The sequence below is a fragment of the Octopus sinensis genome, linkage group LG8 (assembly GCF_006345805.1).
Source record: "Octopus sinensis linkage group LG8, ASM634580v1, whole genome shotgun sequence".
NCBI classification, from domain to species: domain Eukaryota; kingdom Metazoa; phylum Mollusca; class Cephalopoda; order Octopoda; family Octopodidae; genus Octopus; species Octopus sinensis.
The window spans coordinates 104,370,043-104,391,616 of record NC_043004.1 but is presented as its reverse complement, the minus strand read 5'-3'; the positions used below and the strand labels follow the sequence as shown (position 1 = coordinate 104,391,616).

The window sequence follows — 21,574 nt, the reverse complement described above, 5'->3', positions numbered from 1 at the left end:
ACTTATAAGACCTTATGCGATTCGAACATGATTTTTCAAGGGTTCAGGAGGAACCAAGCCCTCCATTATTGAATATTGGAAAATGCAAACTAAACTAGGCTGAGTTTCTTTGCATTTGTTCAAAAGTGTAAACCCAAGAATTACCACCCTCAACTTAACTGTTACATCTATGGTATGTGTGTGTGTGTGTGTGTGTGTGGTGTGTGTGTGTGTGTGTGCATACATGTGTACTTGTATATATATAAAGAGAGAGAGGGGGGAGAGAAAGGAGGGAGGGAGGGAGGGAGAGGAGAGATACAGGGAGACTGTATGTATGTATGTATGTATGTGTGTGTGTGTATGTATGTATGTATGTATGTATGTATGTATGCGGTATGTGTGTATGCATGTGTGTATGTATGTGTGTATGTGTATGTATGTATGTATGTATGTATCAGTGAGTGTGTGTGTGTGTGTGTGTATGTATGTATGTATGTGTGTATATATGTATGTATGTGTGTATGTATGTATGTGTGTATGTATGCATGCATGTATGTATGTATGTATGTACATACGTACGCAGGCACGCACGTACGTATGTACGTATGTATGTATGTATGTATGTATGCGTGTTTGTATGTATGTATGTATGTATGTATGCATGCGTGTTTGTATGTATGTATGCATGTATGCGTACATGTATGTATATTAATCTACTGATCAAAAATATATTTTATGGCTTTGTAAGAGTTGATTAGCTGTAGCTGGAGCACTCAACGAGAATTCTCTGTAGGTAACTTTGCACACAGTTTTTATATCTCTCTTGGTGATCCAGATAATGTGAAGCTTCCAGCTAAGACTGGAATGGAGAGTGGATGGATACCAAAGTATATTGCTTAGTAAACATTTTTGAAACAGGAGAGGAATACAAAATACAAATACTGCTGTGCAAATTGATTCATCTTTGGTGACTGGACTCAACGTTTGACATTTGTCTCAGTTTTAAAACTCCATTAGCTTTTTTTTTTTTTTTTTTAATCAATATAAAAAAAAATGACTGAGGTATTCTTATAACCTTGAATAATCTTTTAGAATTATTCTGAGAGCAAAAGATTAAAAAGAGACCAAAAGTAGAAGTAATGGATTTACATATGTTATTCAGGCACAGTAAAAATGTGAAGTTGAATAGTGGTTCCTTAGACCAGGAGTTCTCAAACTTTTTTGCGCCATGGACTGGTTCCAAGCAAAACAGTTTTTTCAAAGACCAAAGGATCACACACATATGTCATCGGGTGTACCACAGGGATCTGTCCTTGGTCCCCTCTTGTTTGTGGCATACATTAAAGACATAGATGCCAATTTAAAGAATGCCACAGTATTGAAATATGCAGACGACATCAAGCTGTACCTTGAAATCAAGAGGACAGATCCTGATGTCCACAACTTTTTCCTGCAATCAGACAATGCAGCAATGGATCACAGACTGGCAACTGAAACTGGCTGTGGACATTTTGGGAGAAAAAACCCTGCGTCCACATACTCCCTCCACAACACTGATATCAAGAAATCCTCTTGCGAGCGTGACCTAGGCATCACTGTCAGCAGTGATTTGCGTTGGACAAAGCATATCTCTAAAATTGTCAAGAAGGCTGAGGGTGTCTTGGCATCACTCAGCAAGACTTTTGTTAGCCGCTCTCCAGCCATCTATTTAAAACTGTATACAGCTATGGTACGACCACACTTGGAATTCGCATCATCAGTTTGGAACCCCTATCTTGCTCAGAACATTGACCTCCTGGAATCTGTCCAGAGACGTGCAACCAAACGCATACCCTCCATCAGATACCTACCATATTCTGAGCGCCTTGTTTCCCTGGGCATGGATTCACTGAAGCTCCGGCGTCTGGCGACGGACTTAGTGAACACCCACAAAGTTATCAACCACCTCACCAACAACAACACTGAACACCTTTTTGATCTCCATGTGTCTAACACACGTGGACATGCCTACAAAGTCAGAAAACAACACAGCTCCCATGACTTTCGGAAACATTTTTTCACGCTCAGAGTTGCTGAAGCATGGAATAAACTGCCTGCGTCAGTTGTTGACTGCCATGACACTGCATCCTTTAAGGCCCTCATGCTTTCCGAAATCCGCCGAAACTACACCTGATTATATATACACTTTAGATGAGTTGTAGTGCACCTGAGCACTGTACACAATTATTATTATTATTATTATTTTATAACAAAACACAATAAAGTGCATAATATAAATTTAATTACTTCATATATAAAACATATATATTATAAGCACAAGCATGCTTGTGTAGTAAGAAGCTTTCTTCCCAACCACATGATTCTACATTCAGTCCCACTGTATGGCACCTTGGGCAAGTATCTTCTATTATAGCCTCAGGCTAACCAAAGCCTTGTAAGTGGATTTGGTAGACAGAAACTGAAAGAAGCCTGTCGTGTATATACGTATTGGGTCATCCCATAAATAATGTGGTTTTATCAATTGCATGAACTAAAAGTTGGAGAGGGGGACGGGATAAACTACCTGCATCAACTTGTTATAAAAGCAGGGAGTAATTTTACCTTGTCCTTATTCTTAGTGTAAGTTTTGAAGAGTGCAGTTTGATTTTAACAATTATTATCTCAAAGCTATAACGGAAATGACAAGGAAGCATATTCAGTATATTTTGCTTTATGAATTCAATAACGGCAACATCGCAATGGAAAGTGTGAGGGATATTAATGCAGTATACGGGGATCAGACAATAAGTGTAAGTTAGTGTCAACAGTGGTTCCAGAAATTCCGAGCTGGAAACTACAGCTTAGAAGACGAGCCTCATCCTGGGTTGATCTGTAGAGATCAATGAGGACATTCTGCAAACCTTGGTGGAACAAAATCTCATCATAACTGTTGAGGAACTAGCAGAGAAGCTTGGATTTGGTCCTTCAACCAGTTTTTCAAGTCAGTGCTAGAAGTAAAATGACCATCTTTGGTTTCAAGACAAAAGGTGTTCTTCCATCAGGATAATGCTCAGCTACATACAGCAGGGATGACATTCCAATGGCTGGAGGAGCTTGAATGGGAAACGATGCTCCACCCAGACATTGCCCCATCTGATTATCATTTATTCTGCAGTCTTCAAAATTATTTGGATGGAAAAAAAATATGAATTCTGCAGACGAGGTCAGAACAATACTGGAGGAGTATTTTTCGTCACAGACAAGCAAATTTTGGAAGAGGGGCCTTGCAAGTCTACCAGATAGATGGAAGAGCATTGTAGAAAATGAAGGAGAGCATATTTTAGATTAAAAAAGAACTTTGTTTATCTTGTGTCTGGGGAGAGTCATTTTCTTTTTGTGCCTTATAATCTAACACACTCACCGATAAAATTTCCACTTTTTTCTTATTTTTATTTTCCTAAAATTTTCCGCATTATTTATGGAACAATCCAATATATAAGCATGTATGTGTCTGTCTTTGTCTCTCAGCACCGCTTAACAACAGGTGTTGGTGTGCTTATGTCCTTGTAAACAGCAAAAGAGACTGAAAGAATAAGTACCAGGTTTAAAAAGTAAGTTCTAGGGTAGATTTGTTTGACAAAAACCCTTCAAGATGGTGCTCCAGCATGGCTGTAGTCACATGACTGAAAAAGGCTTAAAAGCAAAAGATAAAAGATATATATAATGTAAAATCATCCTGCAAACTGCAATAGTCAATAAAATAGAAATAAAATTTAAAGGCAGTGCTCCAGCATGGCCACAGTCAAATGACTGAAACAAGTAAAAAGAAAAAGAGTAAAAGAGTAATTGTTCTTTCTGTGTGGTCCGGTACGAAATAGTCCATGGCTTGGTGGTGGGGGACTCCTGCCTCAGACTATAAAATATAATGCAGTTTGCTAACATGTCCTCAAATAATAGCATTTTGTCCACAGTTTGATAGAATGAAGTCAATCCAAATTCCATACCTCTTCACTTTCAGACATAGTTTCTGATGGTTAACTTTACCAAATGCTTTGAAGAATTCCAAGAAACATTGGAATCTATCTGCTCTTTATGATTCATTGATTATGCCAGACTGACCATGAAGATGTCTCACAGAATCGCCATTTTACTGAATCAACAATGGCTATCAGTTGACCAAGAATGCATATAAACACACTATATAATATCGCTGTAGATTAGTCATACCAATATTCTTAAAAACCACAGCTGTCAGCAATATTTGTCTATAATTTTTTATCTTTGTATTTATCTAGTTTCGCTCGTCTCCCACTGATAGATTATTGCTAGTTTCCAGCCATCAGACGGAGAAATATGGTCTGAAGATCAACGTCTAGCTAAGAGACAATTTGTCCTGTAATTTCATTAGATATCAAGCAGAAATACTGTCAGACTCATTGGCCATGCGAGAATTTATTTTCTCAAGCAATCTTTTTATTTCCTTCTTGGGTGATAGAGCTATCTAATGTTCAAGGAATATTTTACTGTGTGCAAAATGGAATGTATCTGTCATCTCTGTGGAATACACACACAAACTAATTTCTCACAACATTGGATTTTGTTTCTTCTCCCATCCAATTTACCCGAACTATCATGGCTGGGTAGTTTTTGGAAATGTTGGTACTTTTGGAACGCAGGTATGTTTGCAGAGAACCATTGCTGACTGTGTACATTGTCGACCTGCCAGTCAAAGAGACAACAGTTCACATCCTATCATTGATGCTTTTTTATGATTATTGCAAAACCACTATTTTTTTTTTCTGCTGGCTTTGTTGCTTCTGCTCATAAACAGGTACCACTTGTAGGCACAACGACAGAGGTTCTACACAGCCATTTGAACCTGCAAGAAATAACAGCCAGCTCTTCTTCCTCAAACCACATCCTTCTATCTTAAAAAGGGAAAGACATAGGATTATGTGGTCCTACATACACTGTGCCTGAAAACAAAAGACAGTTTGGTCACAGCATGAATGCTTGACTAGAGCTGAATAACAACAACAACATCTCACAGTGAATACAGAGTATAATTATTAAGTCTTTCATTAGCTTGTAGTTTTGAGTTCAAATTCTCCAGTGTGTCAGTAGAAGATTACACAAAAACTACATCATCATCATCATCGTTTAACGTCTGTTTTCCATGCTAGCATGGGTTGGATGGTTTGACCGGGATCTGGGAAGCCAGGAGGCAGCACCAGACTGGAGTCTGATCTGGCAGTGTTTCTACAGCTATATGCCCTTCCTAACGCCAACCACTCCATGTGTGTAGTGGGTGCTTTTTACGTTCCACCGGCACAGGTGCCAGGGGAGGCTGGCAATGGACACGATCAGTTGGTGCTTTTTACGTGCCATCAGCACGGAAGCCAGTCAAGGCGGCACTGGCATCAGCCACATTCAGATGGTGCTTTTTACGTGCCACCGGTATGGGTATCACAACTACAATTTCCATTTGATTTGTATTTTGATGTTGATGTACTTGACTCAATAGGTCTCCTCAAGCACAGCCGGTTGCCCTACAATCCAAGGTAAGCACAGTAGGTCGTCCTGCAATCCAAGGTACTTTGGATGGGCTGGGGCTGCTATGTGAAGCTGGTGCAGGAAACAGCCATGAACTCACGTTATCAAGAAATATTTTGCAGTGTATCATTACATGAAGATGAAGAAGTGAGATGTATTCCAATGAGCCAATATATTACTGAAGTGAATATTATTAAACATAGGTGAGGATGGTCACTTGGCTGAATCGATACAGCATTGGAAAACATACTTTGTGGTATTTGTTCAAGATCTTTAAATACTGAGTTCAAATCCCACCATGGGCAGCTTTACTTTTCATTCCTCCAGGGTCAACAAAATAAAGTACCATTCAAGAATGAGGAGGGGGATTCGTGCATTCTCATTGATTGCTCTCATTTATATAATTCTCCAGTTGTTCAAGGAGCTTCCATTTAATTATGTATGAGATTCCTTCCTCTTTTAAGTACCATACACGGCTGGCCAGGAATGTAATGTTGCACCTTTCTGGTATCCTAAAAGAGGACTTGTGGTTATTCAGGCATTGCTTAAACAGGAGTGTGGATGAGCTAATTGATATATTTTCATGTCTGTGTATTGGATATGATCCCACCACTGATGTTTCTTTTGCTAATTCCAGGTCTGATGTCTTGTTGTTGGTGGAGTTGCTGCTGGTATGAACATATTCCTGGATGTGATTCTAATGGTTCTGTTGTTGCTTGCTTAGCAACCATTTCCAGCCGTAATGTTGGTCTTGCTGCTGCCGTCCTGACTGTTGGTATTGTTGTCTCTGTGGCCAAGGGCTTTGTAGTAGACACTTGCCCAATGTTCAACGCAGTGGAACTGAACCCAGAACCACGTGATTAGGAAGCAAACTTTTTACCACATAGCAATGCCTGTGCCAATATATATATATGTGTGTGTGTGTGTGTGTGAGTGCAAAAGATGACAGGCTTCTTTACAGTTTCTATCTAGCAACTTAATTCATAGGGCATTGGTTAATTCAAAGCAAAAGTAAAAGACACTTGCCCATGGTGCTATGCAATGTGAAGGAATCAAAAAATTTGTAGTCACTAAGCAAACGTTATAACCGCACTGCCATGTTTGTGTCTGTTTATCTATAGATATACATGTATACATACCTATGTATCTATGTATGTATCGACCTATCTTTTATCTTTTACTCGTTTCAGTCATTGGACTGCAGCCATGCCGGGGCGCTGCCTTGTAGAAATTTTAATCAAATGAATCAACTCTAGGACTCATTTCTTTTTTAAGCCTGGTGCTTTATTCGTCTAATTTGCCAAACTGCTAAGTTACGGGGACATATACACATCAACACCAGTTGTCAAACTGTGTCGGGGGACAAACATATATATAAAGATACACACACACATAGATATATATATATATATATGATAGGCACCTTTCAGTTTCTGTCTACCAAATCCTCTCACAAGGCTTTGGTTGGCCCAAGGCTAAAGTAGAAGACACTTGCTCAAGGTGCCATGCAGTGGGACTGAGCTTGGAAGCACATGGCTGGAAAGCAAACTTTTTAGCATGCAGCCATACCTGCATGCACCTATGTATGCACAATGTATACTCACATTTATGCATGTACATTTGTGTATATGTATGTGTGCATGTGTGTCATTACATTTACAACACAGAGAATGGTGCTCTTGGTTACTGCTCCTTAACTTAGAGGTTTTGTAGCTAGAGATTAATAAGATAGCTACAAGACCTCAAAATATGCACCGGGGTTAGTATGACTGACAAAACCTTCCAGCATGGGTGCCCTAAACGTAGCTACAGTAAAATGGATATCAAATTTAAGTCCCACCATTGGAAGCATGAACAAGTGGACGTTACAAAGATGATGGTAGTGGTCATGATGTAATGATGAGGTTATATGGGTTTGTGAATATATGTGTATTTATACATACATACATGCATACATACATATATATATATATATTATATATATATATATATATTATATATATATATATATATATATATATATATAATATATATATATATGTATACATATATACATACATGTATATATACATATATGTATATATACATATATATATATGTATACATATATACATACATGTATATATACATACATATAAACATATATATATATATATAAATATATATATACACACACACTCACACACACACACACATATACACTCCCATGCCATGCATAAAAAATATTGTTTCTTATGTATATATGTATGTGTTTGTTTAAATGTGTGTGTGTGTGTGTATGTGTGTGTGTGTGTGTGTGTATGTATAGGAACCAATTTTATTTCAAAGTGTCGGAAAAATTTAACACCTAAAAAACCCAATTAATAGTGTTAATGCATCAACATCAAATCTCTCTCTTTCTTTCTCTTGATTTTTCTCTTTAAGTAAATATATTTTATTTGAAAAAAAAAATTACATGATTATCAGAATAAATAATTTTTGAAGTAGATATTTTCCATATTTTCATCTTTTGTAAATATTCCCTTTTTTTTTTTTTTAACCAATTTACCTTTGCAGATTTTATTTGAAATTTGAACTCGATATATAGCTTAAGAACCAAAAATGATGAAATTATAAAATAATATTTCATAGATAAAAAGAAGATTTATGTTTAAATATCAGCTCCACTTGGGGATTCATTAAAATTTCAATAAAATGTTTATGCCACTCATAAATATAAACATTATACTTTGATTTTATAAAGGTTCAATAAAATCGCTATACGATTTATACATATGAAAGCAAACAATCTTCAGATGTTATGCAGAAAGCCTGAAAGAAAAGTTTTGAAAATTATGCACTCTTATGACGTCTTCTCACCTTAATCCTACTCCTTAGATTTTATTACAGAAATACTATACAAATTCCTACAGCCTTATGCATACAAGAATGGCATGTAAAGACACAAACATAGCATGTATAGGTACAGGTATGGCTGTGTGGCTAAGATGTTCAGCTTGCAACTGTGGTTTGGGATTCAGTTCTATTGCATGACACCTTGGATAAATATCTGCTATGTTTCTGAGCGAACCACAGTACCTCGTGGATGAATCATGGATCTTGCAAGTGAAAAATGTCGGAAACCTTAAATGTATGTGTGTGTGTGTGTGTGTGTGTGTGTGTGTGTGTGCGCGTGTGTGTGTATGTATGTATGTATGTATGTATATCATTATTTAGTTTATTTCAAGATTTCTTGCCAATAGAGAAAGAACCGGTTTCTAACCTAGATCCAAGGTTCCTTCATTGGAATTTCAACATCAGCAACAGGGTATTTTTCTATGTATGTATGTATAGAGTTGTTTGTATAGATTTGTATGTATTCTCATGCATTGTGTAGGTATTACGCTGGAAACAGCATGTAAACACTAAGACCTTACTTCTTTCTTGATTTCCAAACCATTAATGCTCTATGAAGAGAAAAGAAATACATTCCATGAACTTCTTCCAGCAGACATTCCATATAAACGTGTGTGTGTGTGTGTGTGTGTGTGTGTGTGTGTGTGTGTGTGTGTGTGGTGTGTGTGTGTATGAGTGTGTGTGTGTGTGTGTGTGTGTGTGTGTGTGTATGAGTGTGTGTGTGTGTGTCTGTGCATGAAATGTTGATATGTGAAATAACACCTCTGCAATAAAAAAAAGAAATCTCTGAAAACAGGGGTAGTTGACTGGAAGAACATCTGGTCATAGAATTCTACCTCAAATAATCCCTTGTCTAACCATGCTAGCATGAAAAAGTGGACATAAAACGACTGAATATGGTTTAACATATGGCTTAAACATCTTAAATAGTAATTCAAGTAATTATATCCCACTCTGTAACCACATCAAAAACAGATGTCAGTGTGTCGACCTACTCTTTAGACCCACTCCCAAAAGTTATCACATAAAATAATCACAGTATGTTAATAACTCTCTCCTGAACCAGCCTATTTCTTGTGGCCAGTTGCTCTTCAGCTTGAGGTCAACACTAATAGAACAAACAGCTGTGACCATCTCGTTCCCTTCCCAAGCACGGTGCACATTTAGAATTATAATATTCAATGTCTTTCCTTTTTGTGATTTTTGTAAGATGGCAGAGTGTAATTTAAAAGAATTTATAGCTTTGTCTACTTCAAGTTTCACCGTTTCAAAAAAGAATTATTTTCACATTCTCTTGAAGTTTAGAAATTCTTATGATATCAACAACAACAATTCTTGCTGGTAAGAATAAATATTCTAAAATGAATAGAGAAATTTGAAGGAGTTCTTTGGTCCAAAAGTAGCACATTTGTTGTGCTTACAGAAGATGTAGGTTCAAGTTTCACAGGTAGCCTTTAACTTTTTCAACCCAAAGAGTTTTTTTTAACCCAATATTTACATACTACAGCAAGTGTTATAGCTTCATCTACTTCAAGTTCCAGTATTCCAAAAACAGAATAAAAATATGCATTGTTGACTCTTTGACTCACATTTTTTTATTCTCACAATGCTTCTGATAAAATTTTCTCAAAACCAAATGAAACATTATATATATACACATACACACATGTCTATATATGTGTGTGAATGTATAGAAACACATACTCATATTATAGACATATATCACACACACGCACACACACACACACGCACACACAAAGTGTATGATTAATTTTAATAGCCTTTAAAAAAATGATGATAGTAGCAACAATACATGTGAGATACAATCTTATTCTTGATTGTTTCTACTTCTATTATTTCCTTTATTTATTCTCTTTCATCTGTTTTATAATATTGTGATTTATTAGCATCATCATCACCATCATCATCATCATCATCATCAATATCATCATCATCATCATTACACACGTTATCTTTAAACTTCTTTTGTACTGCATACTTCAAGCTATTGTAATACAGACATGTGTATATGATGTGTTTGTGTGTGTGTGAATTATGTGTGTATGTATATGTATGTGTATAAAATGTGTACATGTATATACATACATAAACGCAATCTTACACTCACTTTTGGAAAGAAGATGAGTGACACTTAAAAAAATGAAAGCATTCTCGTGAATTTTCTCATGAACTTAAAACACCTTTTTAAATTGAGTACGCATGCATGTGTGAGTGTGAGTGTGTGTGTGTGCGTGTGTGTGTGTGTATGTGTGTGTGTGTGTGCATTTATCTGTGCATTAGTATGTGTGAGTGTGTGTATGTATCTTTAAATGGATGTGTGTGAACAGAGGGAGGGGTATATGCAACAGTAGCTATTAAGGACTCTTTTCAATCGCTACTTAACTAGAAAGGACAGATTCTGTGTGAACTTGAAAGCAAAAAGTAGCAATTAAGATGACATTTCTTCTGCCACCAAAAGACCTCCAACTGCCGAGTAATATTAGCAGTTTAAGTGAAAGATGCTGACTCATTTATCTCACACCAAGACTGACCAGACCAAATCAGCTTAGATCTACATGGGGGACCATAAAAGGAGCAGCCTGCCATCTTAGTTTTAGATATCTTAAACCAGTGGTTCCCAAACTTTTACAGGCTGCCACTTCCTTGACCCAGGCCACATTCCTAGTGCCCCCACCAACCATCACTAACACAGACCTCCTTCTGAAGCAAATTCAAAGCAACTGTATTTCACAAATAAAAAAAAATTAACTTAATGAACCCATTATTCTATTGTTTTTACATGAGTTGCTAGCCCATTATCACCCCACTTTTACAGGAATTGCTATCCCATTATCGCCCCACTTTTCTTCAACACCCCTCTTGGAAATTTCCAGTGCCCCCAGAGGGCAATATCACCCACTTTGGGAACCACTGTGTTAAACAAATGAGCTGAGAAGCAAATTTTGTGGTTGCAGGCTAAACATATCTTTGGTTGTAACACAACCAATTGATACACCTTAAATGTTCTCAGCAGATTTCACCATTTTGCAGCTCTGCTTCCTTCAAGGTCCATCTTTTTTCCTGGAGTCATTGACCAATTGAAGTCCAGGCTGGGAATATATACATGACCAATTTTTATGATCTTTATTTTACTGCTGGTCTGACCTATTGCACTATTGTCGTGCTGGATCAGTACCATCAGGGTTATAGTTGATTATACAATATGGTATCAAAAAGTTCCTGGACTTGTTATGTTTAATAAAAAACTACTTATTTACCAAAGTTTTAACATCATCTCCTTCGAAATAGTCACCTTGTGCAGCAGTCCCACCAGTCCCAGCAATCCTGTCACTTTTGGAATCTAGCCTGGAAGTCATGTTCTGTAAGCAAGTCGAGGACCTTCTGCGATTCACTCTGGACTTCAACAACAGAGTTAAAAAAGCGACCTTTGAACTGCATTTTCATCTTGAGGAAGAGATGGACGTCTGCAGGTGCTACATCTCATGAATGAGGAGAGTTTGGTAACAGAATGCATTATCATTGTGAAGAATCCTATTCTTCAAGCTCCACAGATCTCTTGTTGCTTTTACTGAATGTCCTCCCTCAAACACTTCAAAATGTCACAGCAGAACTCTTAATTGAGGGTGTGGCCCCGGTCGACGAATTCCTGATGCACAATACTGTGTGTGTCAATAAAGAAGATGAGCATGCTCTTGATATCTACGGCTCTGTTGTGCCTTCTTCAGTCATGGAGATGAAGGCCTCTTCCATTGTGACGACTGCTGCTTTGTCTCATAGACTCAACTCTCATCACCAGTGATGATCCTCGACATGAAGAATGGATCATTAGCAGAGACAGAATTTGATATGATGTTTTTTCTGCTCAGTGGTCAACAGGTGGGGGGACAAACTTGGCAGAGACATGCTGTTCAATTCAGATGTTAAGATTGCCTGCACAGACCCATACAACAGACCAACAACATCAGCAATGTCATTGATTATCCTCCGACAATCCTCATGCACAAACCGATGAATTTTCACCACACTTTCAGAGGTGATTCTCATGGCAGATCTTCCAGATCACTCATTGTCTTTTCAGGGATGCTCTTCTGCTTTTGAAGTGCCTGTGCCACTTGAAACATTATGTATGACCCATTGCCTTGTCACCATAAGCTTGCTGAGAATGCTCGATGTCTCTGTAGCAGATTTACCAAGTTTAACACAAAATTTCATGTTGGCTCTTTGTTCCAACTTCCTGTCCATGACAAAAATCACAGACTACAGCATACATGTGATCACAAAAACACAAATTTTACAACTTGTAAAGTAGGCACAGCGATGTCACTTGGTACAGTGCTTCATGAAGGTCACTACTAGCTCTCACTGCATATGTAATCATGTGCTGCCATTTGTTGGCATACTACAGAACTCGTTTGGGAACTTTTTGATACCACCTTGTATATAGATATATACATTTTTCAAAAGTATGAGGAAACAAAGTCAGAGGGGCACTCATCTATAGTTATGTAGTTTAGATGACTGTGTTACAGTGAATAAAAATTAGATTTGTGATTGAATCATTAAGCTAAAATCTTGAGTAATAATCATCATCATCATCATCGTTTAACGTCCATTCTCCATGCTAGCATGGGTTATAAAAAAATGTTAAAATTGTAACTTATAAGAATTTTCTAGAGAATGTAGACTTTAATTGTATTTTTTCAGTAAAATTTTCACACTCATGACTAATTGATAAGCAGCTTTCTCCATTATAGTATAGGCCGTAGTTCATTCTACCACATGAAACTACTTATGGGTAAACTGTTTTAGAAAAACCGGTCAGTAAATTAGTTAATTCTGCTATTTGTATATTATTTTCCACTTGTACATTTATAAGTAAAAGCAATTGTGAAATTTGAAACTTTTTACCATTTTGTTTATGCATGAGGAAGCTTGACCAATATATTTCACTGAAGTGTGACACCAATATTGTAAACCAAATTATTATAAAAGAAAATTCCCTTTGACATTCATGTCTTTCACAGATATTACTAATATACACACAAGTATTCATAAATGTGGCTGCTTTTATGTAGTTATTCAACTGGCTAGAAATAGCAGCCAAAGATAATGATGAAAACAGAATCTTGACAAGGAAAGGTGCTTATGGAGAAGTCATCAAAGTGAATGTAAATATTGTACACTGTATAGACTAAGTTTGTAGGCACAAGCATGGCTGTGTAGTTAGGAAACTTGCTTCCCAACCACATGGTCATGAGTTCAGTTCCACTGCATGGTACCTTGGGCAAGTGACCTACTATAGCCCTGGGTTGGCCAAAGCCTTGTAAATGGATTCCATAGATGGAAACTTGAAAGAAACCTGTCGCATGCATGCGTGTGTGTTCATGTATGTGCATTTGTGTTTGTGTATACCCTTGTCTAGACATCATGTGATGGTTGTAAATGAACATCATCATCGCACAAGTCAGGTTGTTCATTTCTACTCATCCATGAAAAACATGTCTAGCCATGGGGAAAATATTAACTTGCTTAGAAACAGGTGATGGTTGACGACAGGAACGACATCCAGCTGTTGAAACTTGCTTCATCAAATTCCTTCTAACCCATGCAAGCATGAAAAGAAGTGGATTTTAAATCATGATGATGAGGATGATGATGATGACAATCTATTGAGTTTATACAATATGAAAGAAAATATTTCTACAATAAACACTTTAAATTTTAAAAAAATATTTATTAGGCCCTCACTGAAGATGACCATCTAAATTTTAGTAATTTACCCAATTAAAGAAATCTATTTTTTTTCTGAAAATGAAAATAGAGGTAAAGTTAATGACTTTCTAATTCTTTCAAAGATGCTTTGTATTTAAACTGAATATATTTTATATCAACACAGCATTTTAAATAAACAAACAATTTAAATTTGAAATTTCGCCATCTTGCTGTCAGTGAAGTGAAATGTATTGAGCTAGTAGTAGTAGTAGTGGTGGTGGTGGTGGTGGTGCTAGTCCTTTCTTCTGTAGGAACATGGCCTGAAATCTTGGGGAAAGAAGCTAGTGGATAACATGAACCCTAGAGCCCAAATGGTATTTATTTTATTTATCCCAAGAGGATAAAATCGACCTTGGTGGAATGCGAACTCAGAATGTAAAGCCAGAAGAAATGTTGCTAAGCATTTTGTCCAACACAGAAACAATTCTGCCAGCTTACCAACTTAATACTAACAATAATAATAATGATAATAATAATAATAATAATAATAATAATAAATAATAATAATAATAATAATAATAATAATAACAATAATAATCCTTTCTACTAAAGGCACAAGTCCTGAAATTTTGTATGGGTATGGGTGGGGGGACTAGTCGATTATATCAACCCCAGTATTTCACTAGTACTTAGTTTATTGACCTGTGAAAGGATGAAAGGCAAAGTCAACCTTGGTGGAATTTGAACTTAGAACATAAAGACAGACAAAATGCCATAAAGCATTTTGCCTGGCATGCTAACGATTCTGCCAGCTCATTACCTTAATAATAATAATAATAATAATGATGATGATGATGATGATGATGATAATGATAATAATAACAATGATAATAAATTCTGCTTCTAAGTACTTGAAAGACTGCTGAAAACCTGTGGATACTTAAGGTTACAGGTAGTAACCTGCTACCCACATAATTCCTACCAGAAATAAGACCGAACCTGATCCAAACCAAATAATAATAATAATAATAATAATAATAATAATAATTCTTTCTACTATAGGCACATGACCTGAAATTGTAGGAGAGGGTGCTAGTCAATTACTTTGATCCCAGAGCCTGATACTTATTTCATCAACTCTGAAAAGATGAACGGCAAAGTCAACCTTGGTGGAATTTGAACTCAGAAGATTAAAGCTAGATGAAACACTGTCAAGCATTTTGTCTGAATGCAAATGGTTCTGTTAGCTGGCCAACTTCTTAATAATGATAATGGTTTCAAATTTTGGCACAAGGCCAGCAGGTTTGGGGGAGAGGATAGTCAATTATATCGACCCCCAAAAGAATGAAAGGCAAAGCTGACCTTGGTGAAATTTGAACTCAGATTGTAAAGATAGACAAAATGCCACTAAGCATTTTGCCTGGCATGTTAACAATTCTGCCATGTCACGCATATATGGGTTGTGATGCATGTACCTGGGGAGAAATTTGACAAGACAGTCAGTCACCGGCTGACACTCGCTGACGATACATCGAAGAGGCCAGGGAACAGAAGAAAGAAGACATGCACCCAACACCAGAGCTGAAGACACCTCTGAAAGGGGGGCCCCGCCACGTCAAAACGGTAGAGGAGTAGGGGCCAAAACCGGACGTGGTTCCTCCTGATGATGTCTTGAGCTAACTGGATCCTATAAAGGAGCTGTTGTGATAGCAGACCATGAAACACGGTTGTAATTCCCCAGGTAGTCATGATGGGTATACTGGGCTTCATATACTTGTACCCCAGTGTCACTTTGAAGGCATGCATCGCTCTCTTACTTAATAATAATAATATTCCTGACACAGTAGAAGAGTGGCACAACTTCGGAGAGATAACAATATGTTGAAGAAGGGTCAAGCATGAACCATACTGAAAGTATTCTTGAGAAGATTTTTTCCTAAGATGAGTTAGAAGTGGGTCATTGTGGCCACTTAACACTGAAGCCACTTACTCCAGTTTCTCTCACACTAACTTCCATAGCAACTGTGTGTGTGTTAGCAGGTGTGAAAGGAAGTGATGAACTATCATCTAAATTCTTATTTGGTTACTAATTGCTCCTTAAACTCTACAGCACAAACTAACACACACGAATACATACACAGAGACACATGCATACACACACAGTAAGTAGTATATGTATGTGTGTGTATATATGTGTGTATGTGTGTGTGTGTGTATGTGTGTGTGTGTATGTATGGATATGTATATATATATATAATGTTGAAGCTGGTGAGAACAGCACAAGTACTTCAATAATTTGTCGTGTTTGACAAGTGTATGTGTGTGTGTGTGTGTGTACATGCTAATGTGTGTATGTGTGTGCATGTGTGTAGTTAAATACAGCCCTGTGTTCATCAAAGTCGTTACTCTTTACAGATTGATTAACAACTAATCTTTATATTTACACTGACGAAGAGGGCTGGGATGAGATGATGAAGAAGGGGCAGCATTCCTTGCCTTTGCAACTCCATTATAGATTGTGACAGAAAGGTCGATATAGATGATGTTTAGCTTCAATATTTACAGGTTGGAAAATGTGGCGAGGGAAGGGGGGGGGGGCTTCTGAAGGTTTCCTTTCTGGGGTGGGGGAGAGAGAATGACTGGATTAAAAGCTCTTAATATAAGGTCTTGGAGGTTGAGTCACATGACAGATAATAAGGGAAGGAGAGTTAGATTGGACACAGGTGTCACATGGCTTGTTAGTTCCATACTTGTAACAGTAGAATGAATAGTAGGAGGACAGATATTGGTAAAAACTCAGCAGTGTGATAGATATTGGAAAAAAATCCAATCAACAGGTACTATGTGATATCAATATTGATTTCTGACATTGATGCAAGGCCATCAAATTGGTATCAATATTAAATTAATCAATAGATGGTGTGTGTGATAATAAATAAATACCAATTAATGGTGTTTATATGATATCACTATGCAGCAACCGACAAATATCGAGTGATATTTCCACAGATCTACCAGTCTACAGTTAGGTGTGTGTGTGTGTGTGTGTGTGTGTGTGTGTGTGTGGTGTGTGTGTGTGTGTGTGTGTGATATGGCTGTGCCTGAATCAACAGACAGTATTTGATAGTAATAGCATACACCATTCAACAGTTAATGTAGGATATCAATATTCATTAAACAACGACAACAGCAACTGTGTGTGCCAATGATTCAATGGAATTATTTTGGTTATATGTCTGGTGTCTGACTGAAGACAGGCATTGCACACACTATGTTCTATGCTGAGTGCATAGGTCTCCATAAGGACAGAGAGCATCTCAATGCGAACAGAGAATATATGATTATATGGTTTCAAATTTTGGAACAAGGCCAAAAATTTCAGGAAATGAGGTAAGTTGATTACATCGACCCCAGTGCTCAACTGAAACTTATTTCATTGACCCCAAAAGAATGAAAGGCGAAGTCGACCTCAGTGGAATTTGAACTCAGAATGTTAAACAAACTAGATGCTTTGCAAACAACTTGCAGGTGCAAGTGCTACCAGTTGAAATCGTAGAATACTGGATGCCAGCAAGTTTGTAGGGTCATCAGGAGAGAATGCATACCATTTTGGAGCCAACCCCTCAATGGCATCATTGCACACTGGTCCCTGCCTGCTAGATCAACTGGTTATCAGATTTAGCTCAAAATTCTTCCAGCCATTGCTCATCGTCTCTTTTTAATCAAATCCAGTGGCTTGCTTCTTCCACTTTAGTTTGGATATCACTCATGATGGTATTTGCTTTATGATGAGTTAGGCCTAACCATAACAAAAGTCACCTAATGTTGTGTTCAATGAATCCTCTACATTCAATTTTGATTGGGAAATGCTCTGCTTTCCAGCCTGCGTCTTCACATTCCTCGGTGTGCAAATGATTCTGTTAGCTCAGTGCCTTAGGATATATGCCAATATGAGCAGAAAGCATAGTGAATATACTAATGCAGAAATAGTATATCACATGAATGTAAATAGATACTGTCACAATATTACATCAATATGGATCATCATCATCATCACCATCATCGTTTAACGTCCATTCTCCATGCTAGCACAGGTTGGACGGTTCGACCGGGGTCTGGGAAGCCAGGGGCTGCACCAGGCTCCAGTCTGATCTGGTTTCTACAGCTGGATGCCCTTCCTAACACCAACCACTCCGCGAGTGTAGTGGGTGCTTTTTACGTGCCACCTGCACAGGTGCCAGGGGAGTCCGGCATCGGCCATGATTGGTTGGTGCTTTTAACGTGCCACCGGCACGGAAGCCAGCCAAGGCGGCGCTGGCATCGGCCATGTTCGGATGGTGCTTTTTATGTGCCTCCACATGTGTGTGTGTGTATGTGTGTCAAAATGGGTATTAATTGTTGTTGTAGTTTAACCCTAAGTCAGGCTTTACCAAGGAGACCTATGATCAAAAACATTCCAGGCATGACAAGTTTGTCTTTTCAAGGGTATTCTTTCTTTACTTTACTATGGCAGGGTGTAACATGAAGGATATTTGACTGCTATTTCTAGCAAGTTGAGACCCACTCATTGGTTAGTGGATGCAAGTTATTTTATCAATGTAGACACATTAGATGGCAGACAGTTTTGTTCTGAATCAGTGAATATATATTATTTTTATGGCAGTCTATAAAACAAACTCATAACATTTCAACTGAATTAAAGTGACATGACGAACATTACATCAGGCTTGACAAATATTTATTTATTTATCAATCAGTCTTGAACTATTTATAAGCTTTTCTACTTCCACGGCTAATTCATAAATATTCATCACATGACAGTATTTCTTTAAACATAGAGTCACACACTTAAGGATGATGGCTAAAAGAGCAAAAGATCAACAGCTCATATTTTATCTCAGATGCTAAACCATCTTCGGTATCATAAGTAGGTACCATAACATCAACCCTTAGCCCACAAGTACACAAGATAGACTTAGTTTTTGAACTTAACATTTTGCAAACCTTCAATTGTGATACAGTTCTTGCCCACTACCACACCTCCGTCATACCTCACCTCAAATGCCTCTGACACCTAGTCAGTTCATAAGCTGCTTTAACTCTTTTGATACCAGTCTACCTGAGACTACCTGATTCTACAGTACAGAACCTCATGCATTATCTTGTAGCGTCGAGATTTCAATGATGTGATTGTATATATTTAGGATGACATTATAAAGTAGGTATTAGAGACTGGATCTTGTTGGTCTGAACATAAAACAGGGTATTTGGGCCGGAAATAGCCAGTTTAAATACTAAAGGGTTAAATATGGACTCTTGAAAATAAGAGGTTTCTGTTTAAACAAGAAAGCATAGACAGTAACAAAATGGTTAAAGCAGTGTTTCCCAAACTCTTCAAAACTTACAAAAAGAATCAAAAAATAGTCAAAAGTACCATCCCAGTTGACAAATACCTGTCATGACAATCACTCAGACTGCCTCCACTCTACACATTTTTTTTTTTTTTATGCATCCTTTTGAAGCCTAGCCAGGCTCATGGGCCCGGTTTCCCAGTTTTTATGGGTATGTGTTTCCCCCAGCTAAATGGGATGCCAGTCCATCGCAGCATTACTCAAAAAACAGGAAGAAAGAGTGAGAGAAAGTTGTAGCGAAAGAGTACAACAGGGGTCGCCCCCCCCCCCCCCGCCAGAGTCTCGTGGAGCTTTTAGGTGTTTTCACTCAATAAACACCCACAACGCCCGGTCTGAGAATCGAAACCGCAATCCTCCGACCGCGAGTCCGCTGCCCTAACCACTGAGCCATTGTGTCTCCACTTATGCCAAGCTCATAAGGGCCGGTTTTCCGGTTTCAGTGGCACAGAAATTCCCCACCTGGATGGGACGCCGGTCCGTCGCAAGATTACTCAGTTTTGCCAGCTGAGTGGACCGGAGCAACGTGAAAATGAAGTGTTTTGCTCAAGAACACAATGCGTCGCCCGGTCCAGGAATTAAAACCACAACCTTACGATCATGAGTTCAACACCCTAACCACTAAGCCATGTGCCTCCACAGTCTACACATACTCTACACATTTATACAGAGTTTCATTCTAGAAGTCAACTCACTGTAATATCTCTTCTAAACATTGATCTCTGACATTTTGAAATTAATATTGATCTCCTTTTGATCTATAGACAAATTTTTTTTATGCATATTTTAACTGTTATATAATATAACACCAGATATATTCCTGGTACTGGTGGTTATTTTAAGAATTTTATAATGAAGAAGGTTGAAAACCATTAACTCAGAATGTCTATAGAGGAAGCTAGATATTGCAGGTCAAACCCTTCATTATTCGGCAAGCTATAACTTACACTTCAAGCTTGGTATTAACTGTATCAATCTCACGTATTTCCCACACCTCAATCTCAGGCTGAAAGGACTGTTAAAGTCAGTGACAATGCATTTTAGATTTAATAATTGATTTCTCACAAGGCACAAGACCTCCCAGATTTATAACAGCATTGTGCACATAAATGCATTGCCCAAAGACAAAAATGAAAAGAAGTGATTATGAAATCTACTAACGACATGCATAATCCACACTTTAACACTTGCTGTGTGATATCGCAATGGACTACAATCCCACAGTACACTACCTACTGTGTGATACCATTGTATACCAGTGAATAGCTACATAATGAGCAAAGACCACAACAGTACAAGGCCAATGAACTGTGCACAGTTCAGTGCTTTTGCAATTGCTGTGTGTTCTTCAAAACTTCAGTTCTCATAGGCAATTAAAATGACGTAAATATATATATAAAAAAAAATGAAATACATAAATTTCAACGTACCTGGGGTGTGGCTTCTGGAGAGATGGGGTCATTGTTGACAGTAGTATTGTCACAGTCAGGTAAGTTTTGCTCAGGAAAATTTCTCAAGGAAACTGCTGTAGATATATCAAAGGCCATGTTTGCCATTCAAAAATGAATAAAGCAACAACTATAAAATTTTCTTCTTGAAGTCAGAAGTAGAATGAGATCTGTAATAGAAAACATCAGAGAGAAATAAGTCAACCTGTTTGTTTGTATGTTTGTGTATTGAGTTGTTAATAATATTACAAAGTAGGAGGAATATGTGTGGCAGAAACAATAGCGTTGCCCTGAGTTATTATTGAATTACTATGCCTTTTAACTTTCTGAGTTCAAATCCACCTGATGTGAACCTTTACCTTTTATCATTCATCAGATAGGTCCTTAAATAGAATATCATTCAAATACAAAATTCAATGACATTGTGTGGCATTGTTCCTATGTTAGTAATCTCTATTTAGTTGGAGGTTTCAGCTCTATACGTTCTGAGTTCAAACTCCACTGAGGTTGATTTTGCCTTTCATCCTTTTTGGAGTCAATGAAAGAAGTACCAGTTGAGCAATGAAAGAGTACCATTCG

The 21,574-nt window shown here is 37.6% G+C and overlaps 1 protein-coding gene across 4 annotated transcripts in view; it reads right to left on the bottom strand.

Annotated features, from left to right (window-relative positions):
• LOC115214888 (mutS protein homolog 5-like) overlaps positions 1-21,574 on the bottom strand; it is a 281,559-nt gene that overhangs the window by 119,711 nt on the left and 140,274 nt on the right. For all 4 annotated transcript variants that reach the window (XM_036505640.1, XM_036505639.1, XM_029783919.2 and 1 more), the window contains exon 2: positions 20,978-21,165. In XM_036505640.1, the coding sequence (XP_036361533.1) occupies positions 20,978-21,103 (126 nt within the window). In that variant the 5' untranslated portion in view covers positions 21,104-21,165. The remainder of the gene's footprint in view (positions 1-20,977; positions 21,166-21,574) is intronic.